This window comes from Sciurus vulgaris, assembly GCF_902686455.1.
Source record: "Sciurus vulgaris genome assembly, chromosome: 6".
NCBI classification, from domain to species: Eukaryota; Metazoa; Chordata; class Mammalia; order Rodentia; family Sciuridae; genus Sciurus; species Sciurus vulgaris.
Window position 1 is genome coordinate 113026653 of NC_136466.1, and position 19932 is coordinate 113046584.

Consider the following 19932-nt stretch of genomic DNA (forward strand, 5'->3'; position numbering starts at 1 on the left):
TACCTATTTTTTTATATCTTTATTTTATTTATTTATTTTTATGTGGTGCTGAGGATCAAATCCAGGGCCTCATACGTGCCAGGCAAGCACTCTACCACTGAGCTACTACCCCAGCCCAGCACTAATCAGCCTATCTTAAAATGAGATTATTCTGGGTCATCATCTAGGTGGGCCTAATATAATTATAAGGCTCCCTTGAAGTGGGAAAGGGAGGCAGGTGAGGGGGTCAGGATGAGTGTGAGAAGGACCCAGCTCACCACTGCTGGCTTTGAAGATGGGAAAAGGGGCATGTGAGTCAAGGAATGTAGGAGGCTTCTAAAAACTGGACGAAGCAAGAAAATGGATTCTTCTGGTAGCCTCCAGAAAGGAACACAACCTCAATCAAACATCTTTTTTTTTTTTTTGAGCCCAGTGAAATCCATTTCAAATTTCTTGACTTCCAGAACTATAAGATAATGTTTGTATTAAGCCACTAAGTTTGTGGTCGTTTGTTATAGCAGCAGAGAAAACAAATATAGGTGGTTTTAGGCCATTTTTAGATGAAGATGAAGGAGCCCATATTTGATAAGCCACTTAATGTGGGTCACGTAGGCATTTATCTTCAGTCCAAGCTAGATTCTATTGGTCAGAGATATACACATCATTCCTGTTAACATCTGTTCCAGTTACCTATTGCTTCATAACAAAGCAACCCAAAGCTCAGTGGCTTAAAACAATAGTGTGTTATTGTGTTTCATAGCTTTGTGGTGTTAGCCCAAATGACACACAGAGAAAGAGTATCTAAATATTAATTTTATATGGGATAGCAGAGGATTGCAATGGGAATATGTGTGTCATAGTAGTACATTATGTGCTTATTCAAGGAGATTGAGGTCAGGGGAAATTTTTTAAGGGTAAAATGTGGTTTATGTAAAATTATTTGAAACAATAATCTTTGGCTACAAGGATTAATAACAAAGGTGGCTGCAATCCAAGATTAAATAGACTTTTGTTGGGCAAGTGTCCTTGTCGAAGTATTTTTTTGCGTGTGTGTACGATTGCAGTAGCCTTAATGCAAGGTTGTGGTTCTGGCAGAGTCTTTAGTGAATAGTTATTATCAGGCAAATATGCATGAGTTCCCTCCTTCACAACCTCCTATCTTGACAAACCTATTTATGAGGCCTTGGAAAAAGTGACTCTGTTTGATTCTGACAACTTTCCCAGTGGGCTTCCAGCCTATTATGTGCTTATAGTCTGATTGGCCAGGATTTTGGTAATTTAAAAACCTAACTAAGCCTGGAATCCAAGATGGCTCCTCATATGCCTTGCAATTGATGTCAGTTGGGAGCTTAGATTTGGCTCTTGACCAGAGCTCCAACACTTGGTCTCTCAGCGTGCATGAACCTTCTTACATCACGGCAGCTGGACTAAGAGGAAGTATTGCAAGAGGCAGAGAGCAGAAGCTGCCAGGCTGGTTAGGGGTCATGCCTGGAACTGGCATACCATCACTTCTACCATATTCTGTTGGTCAAAGCAGTTACAGAGTCTGCCCAGATTCAAGGGAGTGAAGAAACAAACCTTACCTCCTGCTGGGGGAATAGCAAAGTCATATTGCAGCAGAGCATGTGGGACAAGATATTGATGCAGCCATTAGGGAAAGCAGTTTTCTAAGCATATCCTTTTATGTAGCACCTGAAAATACTTCGTGCCAGTCTTATGGTTAATCAGTCAACTAATTAATTGATTTGCATTATTGCAAGGTACCATACTGGGCTGGTTGGAGGTTCAAGGATTACCAAGAGCAGGCTGAGCCTGGAACAGGGTACCCTCTAACCTGGTCGCTAAGTGAAGACACATGAGCATAGGGAAGTAGGAGGAGGCAGCCGGAAGCAGAGCAGAGGAGAGGTGCTAAAGGAGTGGCAGAAAGGCAGGGCTTCCCATGGGTGGAAATCATACTGAACTGTGAAACTGTACCTGGCAAAGAGGAGATCTGGTAGTCAACAGAGACAGGGAGGGAGGAAACCATTGAGGCATTTTTTGAGGCTAATACCAAGTCACCTATTTCTACTCAAGGAAGGCATTCGCTGGGCAGCGCAGAGAGAAGACTTGGTTCCAGTTCACTTCATACTTCTCCAAGCAGGGATTTAACTCTTAACCTGAGGCAAATTTGTCTTAACTCAGGTTGCTAAAAGATAATACCATCAACTGGGTGACTTTAACAAACATTTATTTCTCATATTCCTGCAGGCCAGAAGTCTGACAGGGAGCTAGCTGGGTGGAGTTCTAGAGAGCGCCATCTTGGTTTATGGACAGCTATTTTGTCCCCTTGCATGGCAGAAAGAGGACTCTCAAGCGCTTTTTTTTTTTTTTTTTTTTTTTTTAGGGCATGAATCCCATTCACCAGGGCTCTACGCATATGACCTTATCACTTCCCAAAGGCCCAACTTCCAAAAGATGTGTGGCAATTGGGATTAGGGTATCACTATATGAATTTTGAGGGATACATGTAGTCCATTGCACATATGTCCCTGAACTCTGACAGCTTAATGGGAGACACTTTGAAGTAGCAGTCCTTGTCCACCAAATAATTGGTAGCACATTGGATTTCCTTTTTAAAATAGTTACATTTTGTCACTGGGCTAATTGTTCACCGTATGATAAACACTGCATAATAGCATGTTGGATTTTAATGGAGATCCTCTCTGCTCTTTCCACCTGTCTCTTGCAGCTCAATGTCAGTGTTTTGCAGATTGCAACCCGGAATGGCCACACATCCCTTGTGAACTTTCTTCTCAGTGAGAACATTGATCTGCACCAGAGGATGGAAGTGAGTGAGTCTATTCTAGTTTACACAGGTTTTGGTCCTGGCGCCCTGAAGCTGGCAGGAGGGAGATGTCCTTTGCAGATACACATGGGGGATGAGATGTTTCACAAGGGAGGGATTCTTTCTGGGAAGCCTGACTGACATCTTTTGGAGGTTAAGTATTAATCTTGAGAAATACAATCCGAGGGATGTATTTTAGAAAGTCATTTAAGTTCCTGAGCAAAACGAAATCTTTGTGTTTTAAATATTTGTATTTGTTGCAATAAAACTTTCTCATGTGTCTAGAAATGCTGTGATTCTTGTCAGAATCTCATCAGTCTGGAAAAATGAAGCTGCTATAAACATGAAGAGTGGTAATTTTTCCACCTCATTGAACGATCTTGTTTTTCTTTTGGAAAGACAATCCTTCATAATGATTTAGGTTTTCTGAAGTTTGAATTGGCTTTGGTAGAATTAACAAAAGGCCTCTGTGCTGGAATTGGATGGGAAGGTTTTCTCTATTTTTCACTGTATTTTTGTTTCTCTTGTAAGAATATTATTTCCTCTGATCCTGCTGAGACATTACTATTTATTGCATTAACTTGAGGGTAAGGGATATGATTCAAACCATGTCTGATGGTTTTTGGAGCATGGAATTAGGGAAATTGGCTCTGAACTAACCACGTTCAGGCCAAGGATACTTCCTGTTTCTCAGGAGGAGCTGGGCCCCACAAGGCGGGTGGCCCTGGCAAGAGGGATGCTGCCCTCTTCTTTGAGATGAAAAATGCTTCGTCTATGTTCATGCTTAGTGCTTCAAGGGAGAAGGTATTCTTGAGCAAAGGAGGCCTATGCAGCCTTCCCTTCAGACCGCATCCACCAGCTTTCCTCTGTGCCATCGTCTCCTTTTCCCCTCAGCCAGCCTCTGACCTGCCCTTCTTCTGCTCTCCTCTTCCTCTGTGTGCTGGTGAAACTTGCCATCTCACTCCATCTCTCTTCCATCCGCTTCCCCCTATCTCCTGAGAAGAAGTCTGCTGCATAGGGAAGTCAGGAAGTCTTGGTTCAAGTCTGGTCCCTCCCATTTTCTTGCTCTGTGGCCTTGCGGAAGTTACTGATCCTCTTTGTGCCTAAGGTATAAAAAGGGGAATATAAAATCTAGTGCTAGGATTGTTGTGAATGACATGGTTTCTGAAAAGCTGTCAGTTAACCCCGTGTTTAAAACAGCACAGAGACTGTTGGGGAGGTGCGTCATAAGTACATTGTGAGAATGTGTGGAATGTGCCCAGCTGATGCTTATTATCATCACCTGTTACACTCGACGAGTGCAACGCTCTTCTGTCCTATGGCTCTCGAACTCATCTGTGTCCCATTTCTCCGCTCACTCGGCCTCTGTCTCCCCTACTGCTACCCTTGCCCCTGCACACAATCTCCCTGGATCTTCCACCCATGCTTTCTTGCACCTGCACCCCTTCCCCGCTCATCACCCTCACTGAATGTTCCTTCCCCCCAACCTCCTGCCTTAATTGTTTTTGCTCTTCCCGCCTCTGCTTCACCACTTTTTCCCTACCTCTTGCCCCCTTCCAGCTTCCTTCACTTCTCCCTGAGACATGTTTTCTCAAGTGCCTCAGGAGCCTGTGCAGCTGGGTGGGTGAGGCAGCAGGGGAGCTTGGAAACGAGGTGTGTGATGGTGATGGGGGTGTTTCTGCAGTCTGGCAGGGCTGGTAAGAAGCCTGGGTAGGGATGGGTGAGAGGGGTCACGAGCTCAGAAGAGAGACAGTTTAGCCACAAAGCAGGTGACCAGGGAGAAGGTTGCAAAGGGCTTGATGAATACGTGGCAGAACTCTAGAGAGGCAGGCGGGCTGAACTTGAGAACCTGGCCTCTGAGTAAGTGGAGACACCCGTCCTGCAAGACACTCAAGGAACTGAGGGCTTTAGATCATATCGGTTCAGGAAATACTGAATGTGTGGACATTTCCCCTTTTGTGGCTATTCTCTTTGTCTTTTGGCTCTTTGAAGGCTCTGAGAAGTCCTGCAGTTCAGCCCATTTAGTACTTCCTTATCCATATTTGAAGTCAGCTGTCAGTTCTTCAGGAAAGCCTTTTCTGTCCTCCTGAAAGGTCAGCCCTTCCCCAACCACCACACATACCTTCATGGCACTTTCGACCTTTCCTCCAAAGCACTTGTCAAAATTTCTAATTATATATTATGTGACTTAAAAAAAAAAAGTTAACATTTATTTACCCCACTAGATTGGGAGATTTCTGAGAATGGGCTCTGGTCACTACTAAATCCCTGGCATCCTGAAAAGAGGCTTGCCCATAGTAGGTGCTCAGTATTTCCAGGACAATGGAGGGGGAGAGTTGCTTGCTTCACACACAGCCTTCAGAATGATAATATTTGCGAAACTCTTAACTATGGGCTCACCACTGAGTTGGGCAATTTTAGTACTTGGAGAAGATCAGGAAATGTCTGCTGAAATGAGTTGCTTTGTGATTTAAATGATGAAACCAAAATCTTTTGGATTTGAAATTTTTTTTAATTTCTGCAGCCTAAGGAGTCCCCTCTTCATTTAGCAGTTATCAACAACCATATCACAGTCGTAAACAGCTTATTAAGTGCACAGCATGATATTGACATCTTAAATCAGGTAAGCCAAACCAATCAGAATCTGAGGAGTCTATTTTTTTAATGTTTCAACACAGTGTGTATTTATGGGGAGTTTCTGATGGAGTTCAAGTTACTTTAAAGGTTCCTAGGAGGAGCATGTGCACCTTTTTTTACCCTTTTTTTTCTGTATCCACCACACCCTCATACTCTCTCTTTCACCAGGGTGCAACTGGGGTTCAGCCAGTTCATGATCAAATTGTTCATATTTAACAGCTGTAGCTAGCACTTGTGATAAACAGTAGCTCAGAGGTAAACTGCCAGAGGCCCTTTAAATCAAAAGCCATTCCTGCTGTGTGAAACGTGTGAAATGTTGTCCTTGGCCTGGAGCCCTTTCCCACAAGAAGGAAGCTTTGTTTCTACATTAGAGACAGTAAATGTGTCTTCCTTTGCCTGAGGGCGAAAGAGACCTCTTGGAATACACACATGGCCAGAAATTCAATCAAAGGGAGCAGAATCAAATGCCTCATAAAAGCTATCAATCAGTCACTGATAGAACAACACAGCCAACTCAGAGCAGAACCTTCTGGCCAGGCTGCTTTCTGGGGCTGAGCTGCCATCTTCCAGGGGATGTTGGGGGAAGGAAACACCATCTCTGCCCTCCAAGTTAGGGTGAAGCCACAATACAGAGGGCATGTTTGTTCTAACCCACCTTGGGCATCCTCCTATGCAAAACCAGAGCATGACTCAGATCTCTGTGGTCTTCTCCACCTCCAACCTCTGAGTTAATTTTTGCCTTGAGCCAAATGGAGATTTATCTCTATTTCTGTCCTTTTCTTCCTCCAGGAACTTTTCCTCTTTCTTACATCCTCACAATTGCAAAAGATTGAGTGAAGGGAAAACCCTCTTGTTATTAAATACATTTACTTATTCAACTATGTTAATGCCATGAATCTATCCTAATGGGCAAAATGTTTGCTAAATACCCAGAACCTTGTGCTCATGTGTGGTCCGTTTCCCCAGAACTAACTGAATGCAGTCTAGGGAAGAAGTATTTATAGAACTAGATTTGATCACTTTAATCTTTTTATTAGACCAGAAGAAATACACATGTAACATCGGAAAATAAGCCCAGGATGCTTAACCACTGAAACCCTTTCTATTTTATTAAATTTTGGTGGGCTGGGGCTGGGGCTTAGCTGTGGAGTGCTTGCCTCACACGCATGAGGCACTGGGTTTGATCCTCAGCACCACATAAAAATAAATAAAATGAAGGTATTGTGTCCATCTATAACTAAAAATATTTAAAAAAAAATTCGGGACAGTGTTCCTGCTAAGTTGCTTAGAGGCTCGCTAAATTGCTGAGACTGGCTTTGAACTTGCAATCTTCCTGCCTCAGCCTCCCAAGCTGCTGGGACTATAAGCATACACCACCACCTACAACAGAAAATTCATGTTGTACATATAAAATATTTATACAAAATAACATAAATATGGTAAAAACATAATTATGTTTGTAGTCCCCACCAAAGAAAGATAATGCTTGTAAATGTTTTGGTACATTTCATGCCTTCTAGACTTTCAGACCATTAATGTTCAAATGCAATTTTATTGGCATTATGTTGTGTCTCTGTTCTATTTTGGTGTGTACCTTTGAAAGGTTTGTGCGAAGTGTGGTGTCTTCAATGATGGAGCCTCCAGTGGAGCACGCTGCCATCTACAGGTGGATCTTTAATAAGCGCTTTTTGATAATCAAGTCAACACCTCAAGTTGGCTTTGTGTTCTGGTAGAGAGTACTGGGCTTCTTGCAGTTGCCCAGCTCCGTGACCCTGGAGAAGTTGCTTCCCCTCTATGTTTAAGGGATTGAGTTAGATCATATCCAAGTTTCTGTCCTAGTATTTCAGAAATGTCTCTACATCAGCATTACTTTCAGTGGAAGATTAAGATGAGTGATTTTCTTTATGATAGCACACATTTCTTTTGAAATACTCTCATCTTCTATATAGGAAAATGATTGCCCCCAAAAGAAATGTCTTGCATTCCTTTATGCATTATTATGTGGAAAATTTAGAGAACAGAGAAAAGCATCAAGAAGGCAATAAAAACAACCTCTAATCCCTTCATGTAGACATTAGCATTGTTAATATCATTGATAGATTTCCCTTTCTCTGAATGTATCTTAAACTCAGCTAAATATAATGTTGTTGTTTCCTGAGATTCTTAACATCATAAATATTTTTTATTTGTAAAAATAATCTTTTATTTATTTATTTATTTATTGCAGTGCTGGTGATTGAACCCAAGGACCTCACATGCTAGGCAAGCATTCTACCACTGAACTCCATCCCCAGCCCTATAAAAATAACGTTTGAAATAGTTTTATTGTGGTAAAATACAAATAAGAATTACTGGGTTTTGAGCATATCATCCTGCGATGTAAACTGCACTCACAATGTTGTGCAACCAATTACCACCATCCACTCCAGAGCTTTTTTCATCTCCTCAGACTGAGACTCCCTACTCACTAAACAGTAACTCCCTATTCCCTTCTGCCCCAGCTCCTGGCAACCACTGTTTGTTTTACTTTCTGTCTTTATGAAATTTGGCTACCCTAGGCGACTCATATTGAAATCTCTCTCTCTCTTTGGTTTGAGATGGGATCTCACTATTTTCCCAGGCTAGTGACAAATCCCTGTGCTCAAGTGATCCTCCTGCTTCAGCCTCCTGAGTAGCTGGGATACAGATGTGTGCCACTCTACCAGGCTCTGAAATCATTTTTAATGGTTGCCTACTATTCCAATATATAGATGTAGTATAATTTGTCTGATGACTCCTTGTTAAATATATTACTTCCTCTCATTTTTTCACTATTAAAAATAATACTGCAACCGGGGAGGGTGGCCTATAATCCCAGTGGCTCAGGAGGTTGAGGCAGGAGGATCTCCAGTTCATATATGTCCTCAGTGACTTAGCAAGGCCCTAAGCAACTCAGCAAGACTCTGTCTATAAGTAAAATATAAAAAAGGGTTGGGGATGTGGCTTGGTTGTTAAGCACCCCTCTCTTCAATCCTCAGTACCAAAAAAATAAATAATTAAAAAATTATAACAATACTGCAATGAATATACCCATGTAAAAAACACATGGTTGTATCCATTTTTCCACAAGCCTATATAGCACACCTGTACTTTCCCCTTGTCTTTTTACTATGCATGTTTTCACCCCTCTTTAATGTACTTCCATTACTTCTTTATGATTTCTTATGGCAGAGGGAGCAAACTCCTCTGCATGTAGCTGCTGATCTTGGAAATGTGGAACTGGTGGAAACCCTGCTGAAGGCCGGCTGTGACTTGAAAGTCGTTGACAAGGTAACTACATCTACTTGACTCAGGTCAGTGGAGATGGTATTGGAGATCTCTGCCCGTTGTCAGCAGCATCAGCATTCCCTTTAGTAAATGGGGAAAACATCCCACGTTTGATTGAGATGTCAGTAAGAATTTTTACTCTAAATAACAAAATATGGGCTTTTAAGATTCAAATTATTCCTTGAACTTTTTAAAAAGATCATAGATTCATATGGCTCAAAAATTATGTGTATCATATTACATGTATTTATGTATTATATTTATATTATATAGTTATATAATATGCTTATATATTTAAAATATGTATATTTATAATTATAATGTATATTTTAATGTATTATATATATAACGTATAAATATTATACATATTTTAAATATGTAATGTATTATAATATATGATATATTATAATTATATTTATATGGCATATAATTATATTTACACATTATATATTTACATAGTATATTATTTATAATATTTTAAAATTATATATATTTTACTGTCTTTTCCATATATATTTTCTAAAATATATATATTTTCTCTCTCTACACACAGACACACAGACACACACACATATATAAGGCTTGTAGTAAAAATTTCACACCCATCCTTGTTCTTACTTGTCAGGATCCTGTGCTACTCTGACCAAATGCAGTCATTTTAATAAATTTCTCCTGTTCCTTCCAGAGTTTCTTTATGAATATGTAAACAAGCATAAGTATATTGTACCTTTATTCTAATCTTCCATCTTTTTTGTTTTTTTTTTCTTTGTGGTGCTGGGGATTGAACCCAGGGTCTTGTGAGGCAAGCACTCTACCAACTGAGCTATCTCCCCAGTCCCCAAGTCTTCCATCTTTTTAAGACAGTGGTGACATAGCTATATATATTGCAGCTATATATATTGTTCAAGTATTAAGAATTTTAAAGTGTTGGTCTTTTTATATTAGTCATGAAGAGTTTTTTGTTTTCTCTTTTGAAGCTGCATGGGCATATTATAGTTTGTTTAATCCTCAACTGATAGATATTTAAGTTGTTTCTAAACTTTTGATAGAGCTGCAATGAACATACTTATATGTATCTAAACTTGTTTTTTCAAATTTTAATTAATTTTCAATTGTGGTAAATACACAAAACATAAAGTTAACCATCTTATTTTTTTTTTTTTTTTTTTTTGGCGCTGGGGTTCAAACCCAGGACTTCACCCTGTTCAAAACTTACAGTTGTTCCTTCTTTGTCTTCACCTACACAGTGCATTAGCTCAGCACCTCCCTAATTCACTCTATTCTACCTCAAAATCACACATTTTATGTTTATACAATCTGAAGTAGTGATGTTACTTTGCTTTTCTCTGTATCTGTTTTTTTCTTTTTTGCATTTTAAAGATTTTTTTAAACTGATGTATTATAATTGTACATAATAGTGGACTTCATTGGTATATATTCACACATGTACATAATTTGGTTGATTTTTTTTAAATCATAAAAGTAACAAGTCCACAATTTGGAAAACAGAAAAAGCATAAGGAAAGAAAAACACAACCGCCCATAATTCCATCACTTGCGTGAAGTCCACCACTTTCCCCAGTTGTGGCTAGTTAACTTTGTTAACATTTACTATTAGTGTTTCCCCACACATTCTTTGCTAATTTGTTTAACTTTATCATTCATACCTAACAAGCCCGGGGCAATTTTGTGGGTAGAGGATCCATAGCATTGGGTAGAAATTCATGGTGGGACCTCTGGTGCTAGGTGACTGGATATTCCAGTAATCATGGTTGATGCTACTGCTTGACTTTGTGTTCAAAATAGAACTGAACTGGAATTCGATTTTCCCAGATTTCCCTTCCCTCCACCTCTTTCTTTTCAGGGTCTGGCCCATAGTTGGCACCCAACACATATTTAATTAGTAAATAAAAACAGCCTTTTCTACCTGCTCCCACAATTTTTACCAAAGATAAGTGTTTCTAAAGCTGCATTGAAGTCTGGATGGGTAAAAGGGAGCAAAGGTTGGTTGTTGATTTGACTTTCCCAGAAGCCTGTCTTTTGGGTCTGAGGTGTCACAAAGCTCCCAAAGGGTCTTGTAGCCACCTACTCCCTCACCTGCAAGGGCTGGGACTTTCACACCAGCATACATTCTGTAGGAAGATTTTCTCCTGAGCCTGAAAACTCTGGCTTTCAGATGCTGCCTTCCCAAAATAGGCTAATTATGGGATTCAAATGGTTTTATAAGCCAGAATTTAGGCAGCATGCAATTAGAGGCTTGCTAAATGCCTGCAAAATGCAGTTCTTCGTAATTTCATTACTGTCTCTTTTGATTAGAGGCTGATTACTTTCAGCCCTAATTTTCCAACTCACCTGGATTTTTAGTGCCTGGACAAATAGCCCAGTCATTTGTGTGATTGGAAATTGTACTTGCTGTCACTATCCAGACACATAAGAGAATTATTGGAATAGATTAGATCTGTTAGGTTAGACCCATAATTTCCTAAGAGTAGAACTTCTAGAGTTATCACCAACCATTGATTCTGATTATTTTCAGGATTCCTAAGTGAATTCTTCATGGGTAATTTGAAAAACAAATAAGAACTACCATCCTTTGTCAGGGAAAAATGTATAGATATGGAAGTTTTGTGCTGCATAAAACCTGAGGGATGCTGTTTGCAAAGCTGTGTACCCTGGCTTTCAGCTATATCCATGCTGAGAAAGGAGCACCTTTTTGTAATTTGTGTAAGACACCCATATGGGCTCCAAGAAACACATGCTCTGCATTATGTCTAGGACAGTCCTTTTAGCTCATTCCATTTGATTGGGATTGTAATACCTCATCCTTTTTGTTAGAGGGAGTGTGCTATAAAAGGAAAGAAGAAAATTCTAGCCATGAGTCCAGTGAAGTGAATTTTATACATGAATTAGTTTGTTGTGATTATTGATAGTATCCTAGTGTTCATAACAAGATGCAGCCTTTCTCTGTCTCCCCACCTCAAAACTTCAGAGCAGAGAACGGAAGCCATATTTTGAGACTTCCACTTTAAACTCCTGCCATCATGTCAGCATTCTGTTCAGGAAGAGATGGAAGGGAAGGAGAATGACATCTCTCCTCTCTTTAAAATTACTTTCCATAATCAGGCATGGGGGTGCATGCATGTAATTCCAGTGACTCAGGAGGTTGCGGGAATTGCAAGTTTGAGTCCAGCCTCAGCAACTTAGTAGGTCCTAAGCAACATATTAGACCCTGTCTCAAAATTAAGAAGGGTTGGGAATGTGTCCCAGTGGTAAAGTGCCCCTGGGTTCAATTCCTGGTATCAAATAAAAAAGATATTTCCCATAAATCACCTATGCTCTTCCATTTTCATACCATTGGCCAGAATGTGGGTCACTTACCTAACTGCAAGGGAGGTTAAAGGTGGCACATGCCCTAAGGGCTTTATATATATTATCACATTATCCCTCACCACTACACCTTGGTATAATTATGGAGCCCCAAAGAAGCCAAGGACTGGCTAAGGTTCACCCAACAAGCAAGTGGTAGGATCAGATCTGAACACAGATCCCTTGATGCAAAGCTGGAGCTCCTGACTACCGGGCGGTAGCACCTGACCCTTACTTTTCTTTCTTTTAGCAAGGAAAGACTGCACTGGCTGTGGCATCCAGGAGCAGCCACAGCCTTGTTGTGGACATGATTATTAAAGCAGAGAGATACTACGCCTGGAGAGAGGTAAGAAAGGCAACTTCAGCACAGCAGAAGGCTCTTCTGGCAACCCCTGTCTTCTTGCTGGGCAGTTTGGAGTACATGTAGTTTTTTTTTCTGCTCTCATGGGCAGAAACCCTTACCAATATAATTAAAATTGTCCCTTATGTCCTGTGCTGCCCTCATTCATGGAATGAACAGCTGCCTCCTCCCTCTCCTTTTCCTTTGCCAGCATCAGCAGTAGGCTGTGGAGGGAGTCCTGTGGGCTGAGCAACCTCACCATGCTGGTTCTAATGGGTTCGGTGGCAAGTCCCTAAAGGGTGACACCCTGACTGAGCCTTCTGTCCTCTGGTCTCTGGCCATATTCTGTTACAGAAGGATTTAATGGCTGGTTAAAAGGCTCCTATTTATGGCTCTGCAATTTTCAATGCACCCTTATACTGGCTCTCCACCACTCGAGTATTCTGTGACATTCTCAGAAACTTTTTCATCTGAGAACACAAAAATCTTGTCTCTAGCTCAACTTTTGCCTATCTTTCATTTTTATCTCCTCTGATATCTATCATGTGTGCAGTTTCTCCATAGACAACTCTCCCTCCAAGATTCCAACGTATACCTTCAGGAAGGATGGTATCGGACACCAGCCTCAATTTCTAGTGATGCATCATTTCCAGCTGAGGCTGCATGGCTACCCACAGTCCATTGTTAGCACCAGAATTCAGGTTCTCATCATGTAGGCGTCTCCCCTAGAGGAGCCACAAACCTGAATTGCTGTCCATTTGGCCAATCCTGGGAAATTTCCTTTAAAATCTTAAAGGGAAAAAATTGCTCTCTCACAGTCCTGTTTATTTGGCTCAGTAGTCTGGATATGCAGTTATGTGTCGCAAGAATAAGGATACTTTCAGAGAAATGTGTTATTGATACTGCTATTTATTGGGGACAAGTTCTGCTTCCTCAGCTATTGAAGTATACCACTAGAGAAGTATGCCAAGGCACGCATATTAAGCAGGTTTTATTTAAAAGTAGTAGCACATACTTCTGGGAGGGAGAAGGGGGCCATGGCTGATGTTCTAGAATCCCAAGAAGTGAGTGCACCCTGCATCTTTTATAGATTAGGGTCTCCTTTGTTCTCCTGTTCTTTCCCCCCTTATCTTTCTCCTTCCTGCCTGTGTGACTAGGCCCAGGAGATGCCAGTGAGATGGCAAAAAGTGAGAAGCAGATGGGCAGTGGGGAGGGGCCAAGTGGAGCTCAGGGGCATTAATTAGCAACTCTTTGCTAGCAGTCTTTTGAAAAAGGGCAGGTAAATTTGATAACCAAAGGGCTCTGGAATTCTTTGACATTCCATTCTCCCAGGGGTCTCCAACTTCCCAGATGCAAATGGCTTTCAGGGCCTCCATTTTTTTTTTTTTTTTTTTTTTTTTTTTTTTTTTTGCGGTGCTGGGGATAGAACCCAGGGCCTTGTGCTTACAAGGCAAGCATTCTACCGACTGAGCTATCTCCCCAGCCCCTCCATTTTCTTGATTTGACCTGATTTCCTATTTTTACACTAACTGCCTGTCCTCAATGCTGGCTTCATCAATAGGCAATTTGATCATTGTGTGGACATCTTAGAGTGCACTTACACAAACCTAGATGGTTTAACCCACCGCACCCCTATGATACATGGTATAGCTATTGTCATGCACATGTGGGCCATCATTGACCAAAACGTTGTGCAGTACTTGACTATACCTGGATCCCTTTAAAGGCCATACCTTCCTCCTTGCAACATTTTTTGCCTAGTTAACCAAAAAAGCTGTTTTGCCTGTTGTGTTAGTCAGCATTTGTTGCTGCAAACAGAATGCCTGACAAGAACAAATTAAAGGAGGAAAGGTTTGTTTTGGCTCATGGTTTCAGAGGATTCAGTTCATGGGTGGTGGAAGAACATGGCAAGGAAAACTGCTCAGTTCATGGTAGGCTGGTAAGCTGAGAGATGGGGGGAGTAAGGGGATAAAGAGAGAGAGACAGGGGCAAGGGAGAGAAGTTGAGGATAAGATAAACAATACCCCCAGTGACCTTATTTCTCCAACTAGATCCTACCTCCCAGTAGTCTACCAGCTCTCAATGGATTAATCCATCAAATGGATTATTCCACTTCTGAGGACAAGATGTAAAGCCCCCAAAAAGGAAACCCCAACTCTGTCCCATGGATCGACGGCAACCCCAATCAACCACAGGAGGCGTCACTTGATGCAAACCGCAAGAGGTGTTTATTCCAGCGCGCTGGGACCTAACTCGAGGAGTCGAGTCCCTAGCAGAAAATCTTGTAGGTTTATAAAGGCAGAAACCACACATCAAGAGGGGTCCCACATGAAAGAGAAAAGGGGAACAAAGCTGCCGGGAAATTTCAAAGGGGGTCTGGGTTTGCTGATAACATACAACATGTTTCACAATGTTTTACAACAGGGTGTAGATTCTGGTCAATAGTTTCTGGTAATCCTACTGTTTGAGCACTATCTGGCTATCTGGCTCAATTTACTCTTTTACTCTCTGTTTGGGGCTGATTCCTGGAACAGCTTTAAGGGCTTTGTTCCCGTCACTGGGAGGGAGACCTTAGGGAGTTGAGATAAAACAGACAACTTAAAAAATGTCCATTCTTTCAAAGAGACCTCATGATCCATGTGCAAGGGACTGAGTTTGATCCCCAGGATTGGGAAGGGAAAAAATAAATTATTGTTTCTATACTTTCTTTAAAAATAGATATAGTCATTGGTTCTATTTTTAATGCCTGATAGCATCTTTAAGATTCTTGGTGGCTAGATGGGAATAAATTATTTTTCTACCAAATGAATAAGTTCTTTTTCCTAATAAATCTTTAAGATAAAAGAGAGAAACTTTAGAAACCATATATGATTTATAAATGTAACTGAAGGAGGCACCCAGATATGGTAAGAATTATTAATCTTTTTTTTCTTGGCCCTGGGGATTGAACCAAGAGGCACTTTACCACTGAACCTGTAAGGCCCCCAAAAAGGAAACCCCAACTCTGTCCCATGGATCGACGGCAACCCCAGTCAACCACAGGAGGCATCACTTGATGCAAACCGCAAGAGGTGTTTATTCCAGCGCGCTGGGACCCAACTCGAGGAGTCGAGTCCCTAGCAGAAAATCTTGTAGGTTTATAAAGGCAGAAACCACACATCGGGAGGGGTCCCACATGAAAGGGAAAAGGGGAAGAAAGCTGCCGAGAAATTTCAAAGGGGGTCTGGGTTTGCTGATAACATACAACATGTTTCACAATGTTTTACAACAGGGTGTAGATTCTGGTCAATAGTTTCTGGTAATCCTACTGTTTGAGCACTATCTGACTGTCTGGCTCAATTTACTCTTTTACTCTCTGTTTGGGGCTGATTCCTGGAACAGCTTTTAGGGCTTTGTTCCCATCACTGGGAGGGAGACCTTAGGGAGTTGAGATAAAACAGACAACTTAAAAAATGTCCATTCTTTCATTTCCCCATTTTCTTTTCTGGTAAGTTCTAATCATGGAACTTCTGTCTCTATATACTCTGCTCCAAAGCTATTTCCTTGGTGGAAGGACTGGTATTGTTGCCTGAACATTAGTACCTGTATATCACTTACTCTCTCCCTGATGAAGGTGACTCCGTGAAGGAGATGTTCAGAGGGTTACACCACCCTTGGTTGTTACATTTGGCTGCCGTAAGATTTTGCTGTACAGTTATCAAATCCCAGGAGGAGGTGGGGCGCCAATAAGTGTTGCAGTAGTTTCATACCCCCATGTGGAGCAATAATAATGGTCTATACCTCTGCATGTCCTTGCCATATTCCGTGACCTCCCATCCTGGGGGCAGACATAAAAAGGGGTCTGTTTTAGATTGTCAGGGGAGTGTGGGTAGCTACATCCTGGGTTGTACCCTTCAATTAGGCGGTATTCTGTTCCCCCGAAAGGCCTGGGTGATGTTGGCCAACGTCTATGGGCCTCCTCAGAAGTCAGGGTAGGGATATCCCAATTATTTAACCCAGCTACTAAGGCGCAGATGTCTGGGGTTAGGGACGGCCACCAAGCCCAAAGGGGTTTCTCCCTGGTGGTGCTCCATATTATATCTCCAGTCTGGGAGAGGACCTGCCATGTTAGTCATTGGGGGGCATGAGGGTTGGGACTACTTATCGGCGGGAGGTGCGTCAACAGGAGCAGGAACACGGTGGATGTGGAGCTTAAGGGGGTTGTCCAATTTTTCCACTTTCCACGTTGGGTCTGGTGGTGGTGCAGGCTTGACATGCAAAGCGTGAATCCAGGCGGCGATGCCATCGACTTTTCAGGCAGGCAAGGGCCCAGGGGGCACCAATTAGCAGCCCCTTGTTTGCAGTCCTTGATAAACAGTCCTTGATAAAGGCAGGTAAATTTGGTAATCAATGGCCTCCGGAGATCCTTGACATTCCATTCTTCCAGGGGCAGTCTCCAACTTGCAGAGGCAGGTGACTTTATGACTTCATTTCCGCTATTTGACCCGATCCCCTATTTCTACACTAACTACCTATTCCCAATTCTGGCTTCATTCCCCCCTTTAGCTTTAGGAACCCATAACTGCTTGTTAAGGAAATGAAAAGGGGCGTCGGTCGTTCTGGCTGCTTCGAAGCTGAATGGGGGCAGCAAGGGGCAAGCAGTTTGGAGTTCCTTTTTTTTAAAAAATCGGGTCAATTGAGGGGTCTCAGGAAGAAGCCTGGTTGGGGAAGAGCAGGTTGTAAAGTCATCTGGGGGTGGGTGCTTCTATGATAGAAGAACAAAAAGACATGAGTACTGAAATCTGAAACATGCCACTGAGTATCATGAAAATGACAGAAGTTAATCTCTCACCAGGAGGTGAAAGAACTGAGAAATTGTTCCCATAACTAGGCCTAGCAAAGGCTAGAGAGGACAAGGCCTTTATTTGGGGACTTTAACATTGTCCAGGTTATCAGGAATGTAAACACAACATTTAACTCTTAATGTCATTGATGTCCCCAGGAAATATAGTTAAGCTACTTAATGTCACCTGATTTTGTAAAATATCCCTTTATTGGTATAACCTGTGTTTAATAGAGATCTCTATACTTCTGTTACTTAGGAATAGATAATCATACTAGCAAACATAGATTAAGTCTACCTGTGTAACTTAGGAAGGTCTGCAGGCCTTAAACTGACAAAAAAACTTCTGACTCTGGCAGTTTCTCTTGATAGTTATCAGGCACATTTGCTGAAGAATCTTTCTTTCATTTGTAGCTTCCAGTCTTTATTCTAGTGGGCTAATACAAGTGTAAATCTTAAGTTACATTTAACTATTATTTCCTTTAAATGCCCAAGAATGGCTATATTTTGGTTTTAACTTGCTTATAATTTGGTTTTGCTGGGTGTCTAAGATCAAGCTGGTCAAATTGACCTGGTTCCTGTCTTGTTAAAGAGTCAGCTGAGTTCCCACAGGGGTCACTCATAGAGAACTTAAGAGCAGCTTCCTAGTTCCACCAGTGACTTTGGTTAGGCAGGGTCTCTTAATGGGGTGACTTCCTTTGGAAGCATCAAGGACCATGCTTTTCCATGACCTTCCTCTGCAGCAGATGCACTGAGTGATTTTTCATCCTCTAGTCTCAACAATCTCCTTGATCAGGAGTTTGTGTGACCCAGAGTGGCAACACTCCTTAGAGAAGTCCTCTTATTCCCTGGGTTCAGGCTAACTTTGAGGGCAAGACCCAAATATGGACTTTTCTTGACCTCTGTATTTAACTCCAATTTCTAAGTTTGATCTTAATCATCCAGCAAGCCAGTCTCACCAGTCATAAAGTAAGAGTACTGGGCTTTAACTTCATTGTCTATTACTTTACAGTTATTTACCCTTTTATCTAACTGGAGTCTATTAGTACTGGAAGTTACCACTATCTATTCTATAGGTGATGGCTTATTATCCACAAGTTACCTAGGTTGTATGTTCTTGAAGCAGCTACTTCTGCAAAACATTAACAGGTAACAGTTTTACAAAATGAAATTAGCAAGAGTAAAAATATATTCAGCTTGTATAATAGCTATCTTGAATTTTGACTGAGAACCACATTATATCCCCTATTTGAGATCACACTACTTTTACAACAAGAACCAATCTTTTGACTATAACTTTAAATAACCTGAAGTCTGACTTATTTTGGAGTCACTCTAACATGCAGTAAGGTGGGAGGCAGAGCCTTATCTCAGGTAAGGCAGGGCTCTTTACAGATCTTAAGTGTTCTAATTCTGATGTTGATCTTTGCTTCTTCCTTAAATATCATTAAGTAGTTTACATATACTGTTTCCTGAGTCTATATAAACTTTATAATTAACACAATTTAACATAGTATCTAAAACATGAATCAAAGAAAGGCTGAGAGAGCTTTTAACTTTCCTTTTGTGTGATTAAGTGGCAAAATGTTTGCATGTTTCTTTCATGTTTCACAATATTAACCTTTAAACAAATCAGACTCTACTGTTTAGAAATACATTTACATTTGAAATTCTTTATCTCAGTGTAAAAAGTAACACATTTTACACATACCCTATTGATAGCAGGTCCTGTAATAGAACATTAAATGATAGAAATAAATCCCCAATAAAATTTACTCTTTATAAGTTTAAGATTACCATTACAGACAAGTTTAATCTGGAGAATAGCAGAGCTTGATAAATTCCCTGCTTTAAAAACTTGTGGTCCTGAAAAATATGAACACATTTAATATACAACAAGTGACCATTTCACAATTACCTTGACACTTTTATCTTACCAAATTTAGTTCTTAAAGAAAAATGTAGACTCTGTAACATAATATAATACTCTATAACAGTTGTTTAACCATAATTGTATACACCCCAATTTTTAAGACTAATTGTTCTAAAGAATAAAACTTAATAGACACAAAGTTAAGAGTAAATTAGTGTTTCAAATCCTTGTCATTTTACCATATAGATTAAACTTTGGTTTATATCAGAACATTAGTATTTCATCTTAGGAAAAATCTTAAATAGTTTTAGCTGTCTCGCATACATATAACCAACTTAGTTACACACAAACTTGTTGAAACTTACCCTTTACTTACACCGACTTTCTTAGCACTTACTTAGACCCTCATGTATTTCATCACACAAGCACTTTCTTACCCAGAAACATTTCCTTTTTCCTTTTACTAAATATATTTCCATACCCAGAACCTTTTATTTTCTTTTTTCCTTTCTGTCGACACCTTTTTGTTTACATTCTGAAACAACTCTTATGAAATTTCTGAATTTAGATAAATTACTCTATTTTAATAAGATTAAATATTCTGTTGTTTAGAGTACTCTAATTGAAACACAGTTGAAACTTTTGGGACCTTTTGTATATAGAATTGCACTTGTTAGGACATAACTCTTAGTAACCTTGTTTTTAGTTTAGTGATGACAGAAAGCAAGTTTAAACCCTTTTATTTACCAACCTATGAAAACACCAATAATGTTTAAGTATGATAC

General features: G+C 40.6%; 1 protein-coding gene across 3 annotated transcripts in view; it reads left to right on the forward strand.

Annotated features, from left to right (window-relative positions):
• Window positions 1–19932, forward strand: part of ANKDD1B (ankyrin repeat and death domain containing 1B) — a gene marked incomplete at its 5' end in the record, with an annotated part of 89753 nt that overhangs the window by 59109 nt on the left and 10712 nt on the right. For all 3 annotated transcript variants that reach the window (XM_079145219.1, XM_079145218.1, XM_079145220.1), the window contains 4 exons: window positions 2708–2806; window positions 5328–5426; window positions 8651–8749; window positions 12363–12458. In XM_079145219.1, the coding sequence (XP_079001345.1) occupies window positions 2708–2806; window positions 5328–5426; window positions 8651–8749; window positions 12363–12458 (393 nt within the window). The remainder of the gene's footprint in view (window positions 1–2707; window positions 2807–5327; window positions 5427–8650; window positions 8750–12362; window positions 12459–19932) is intronic.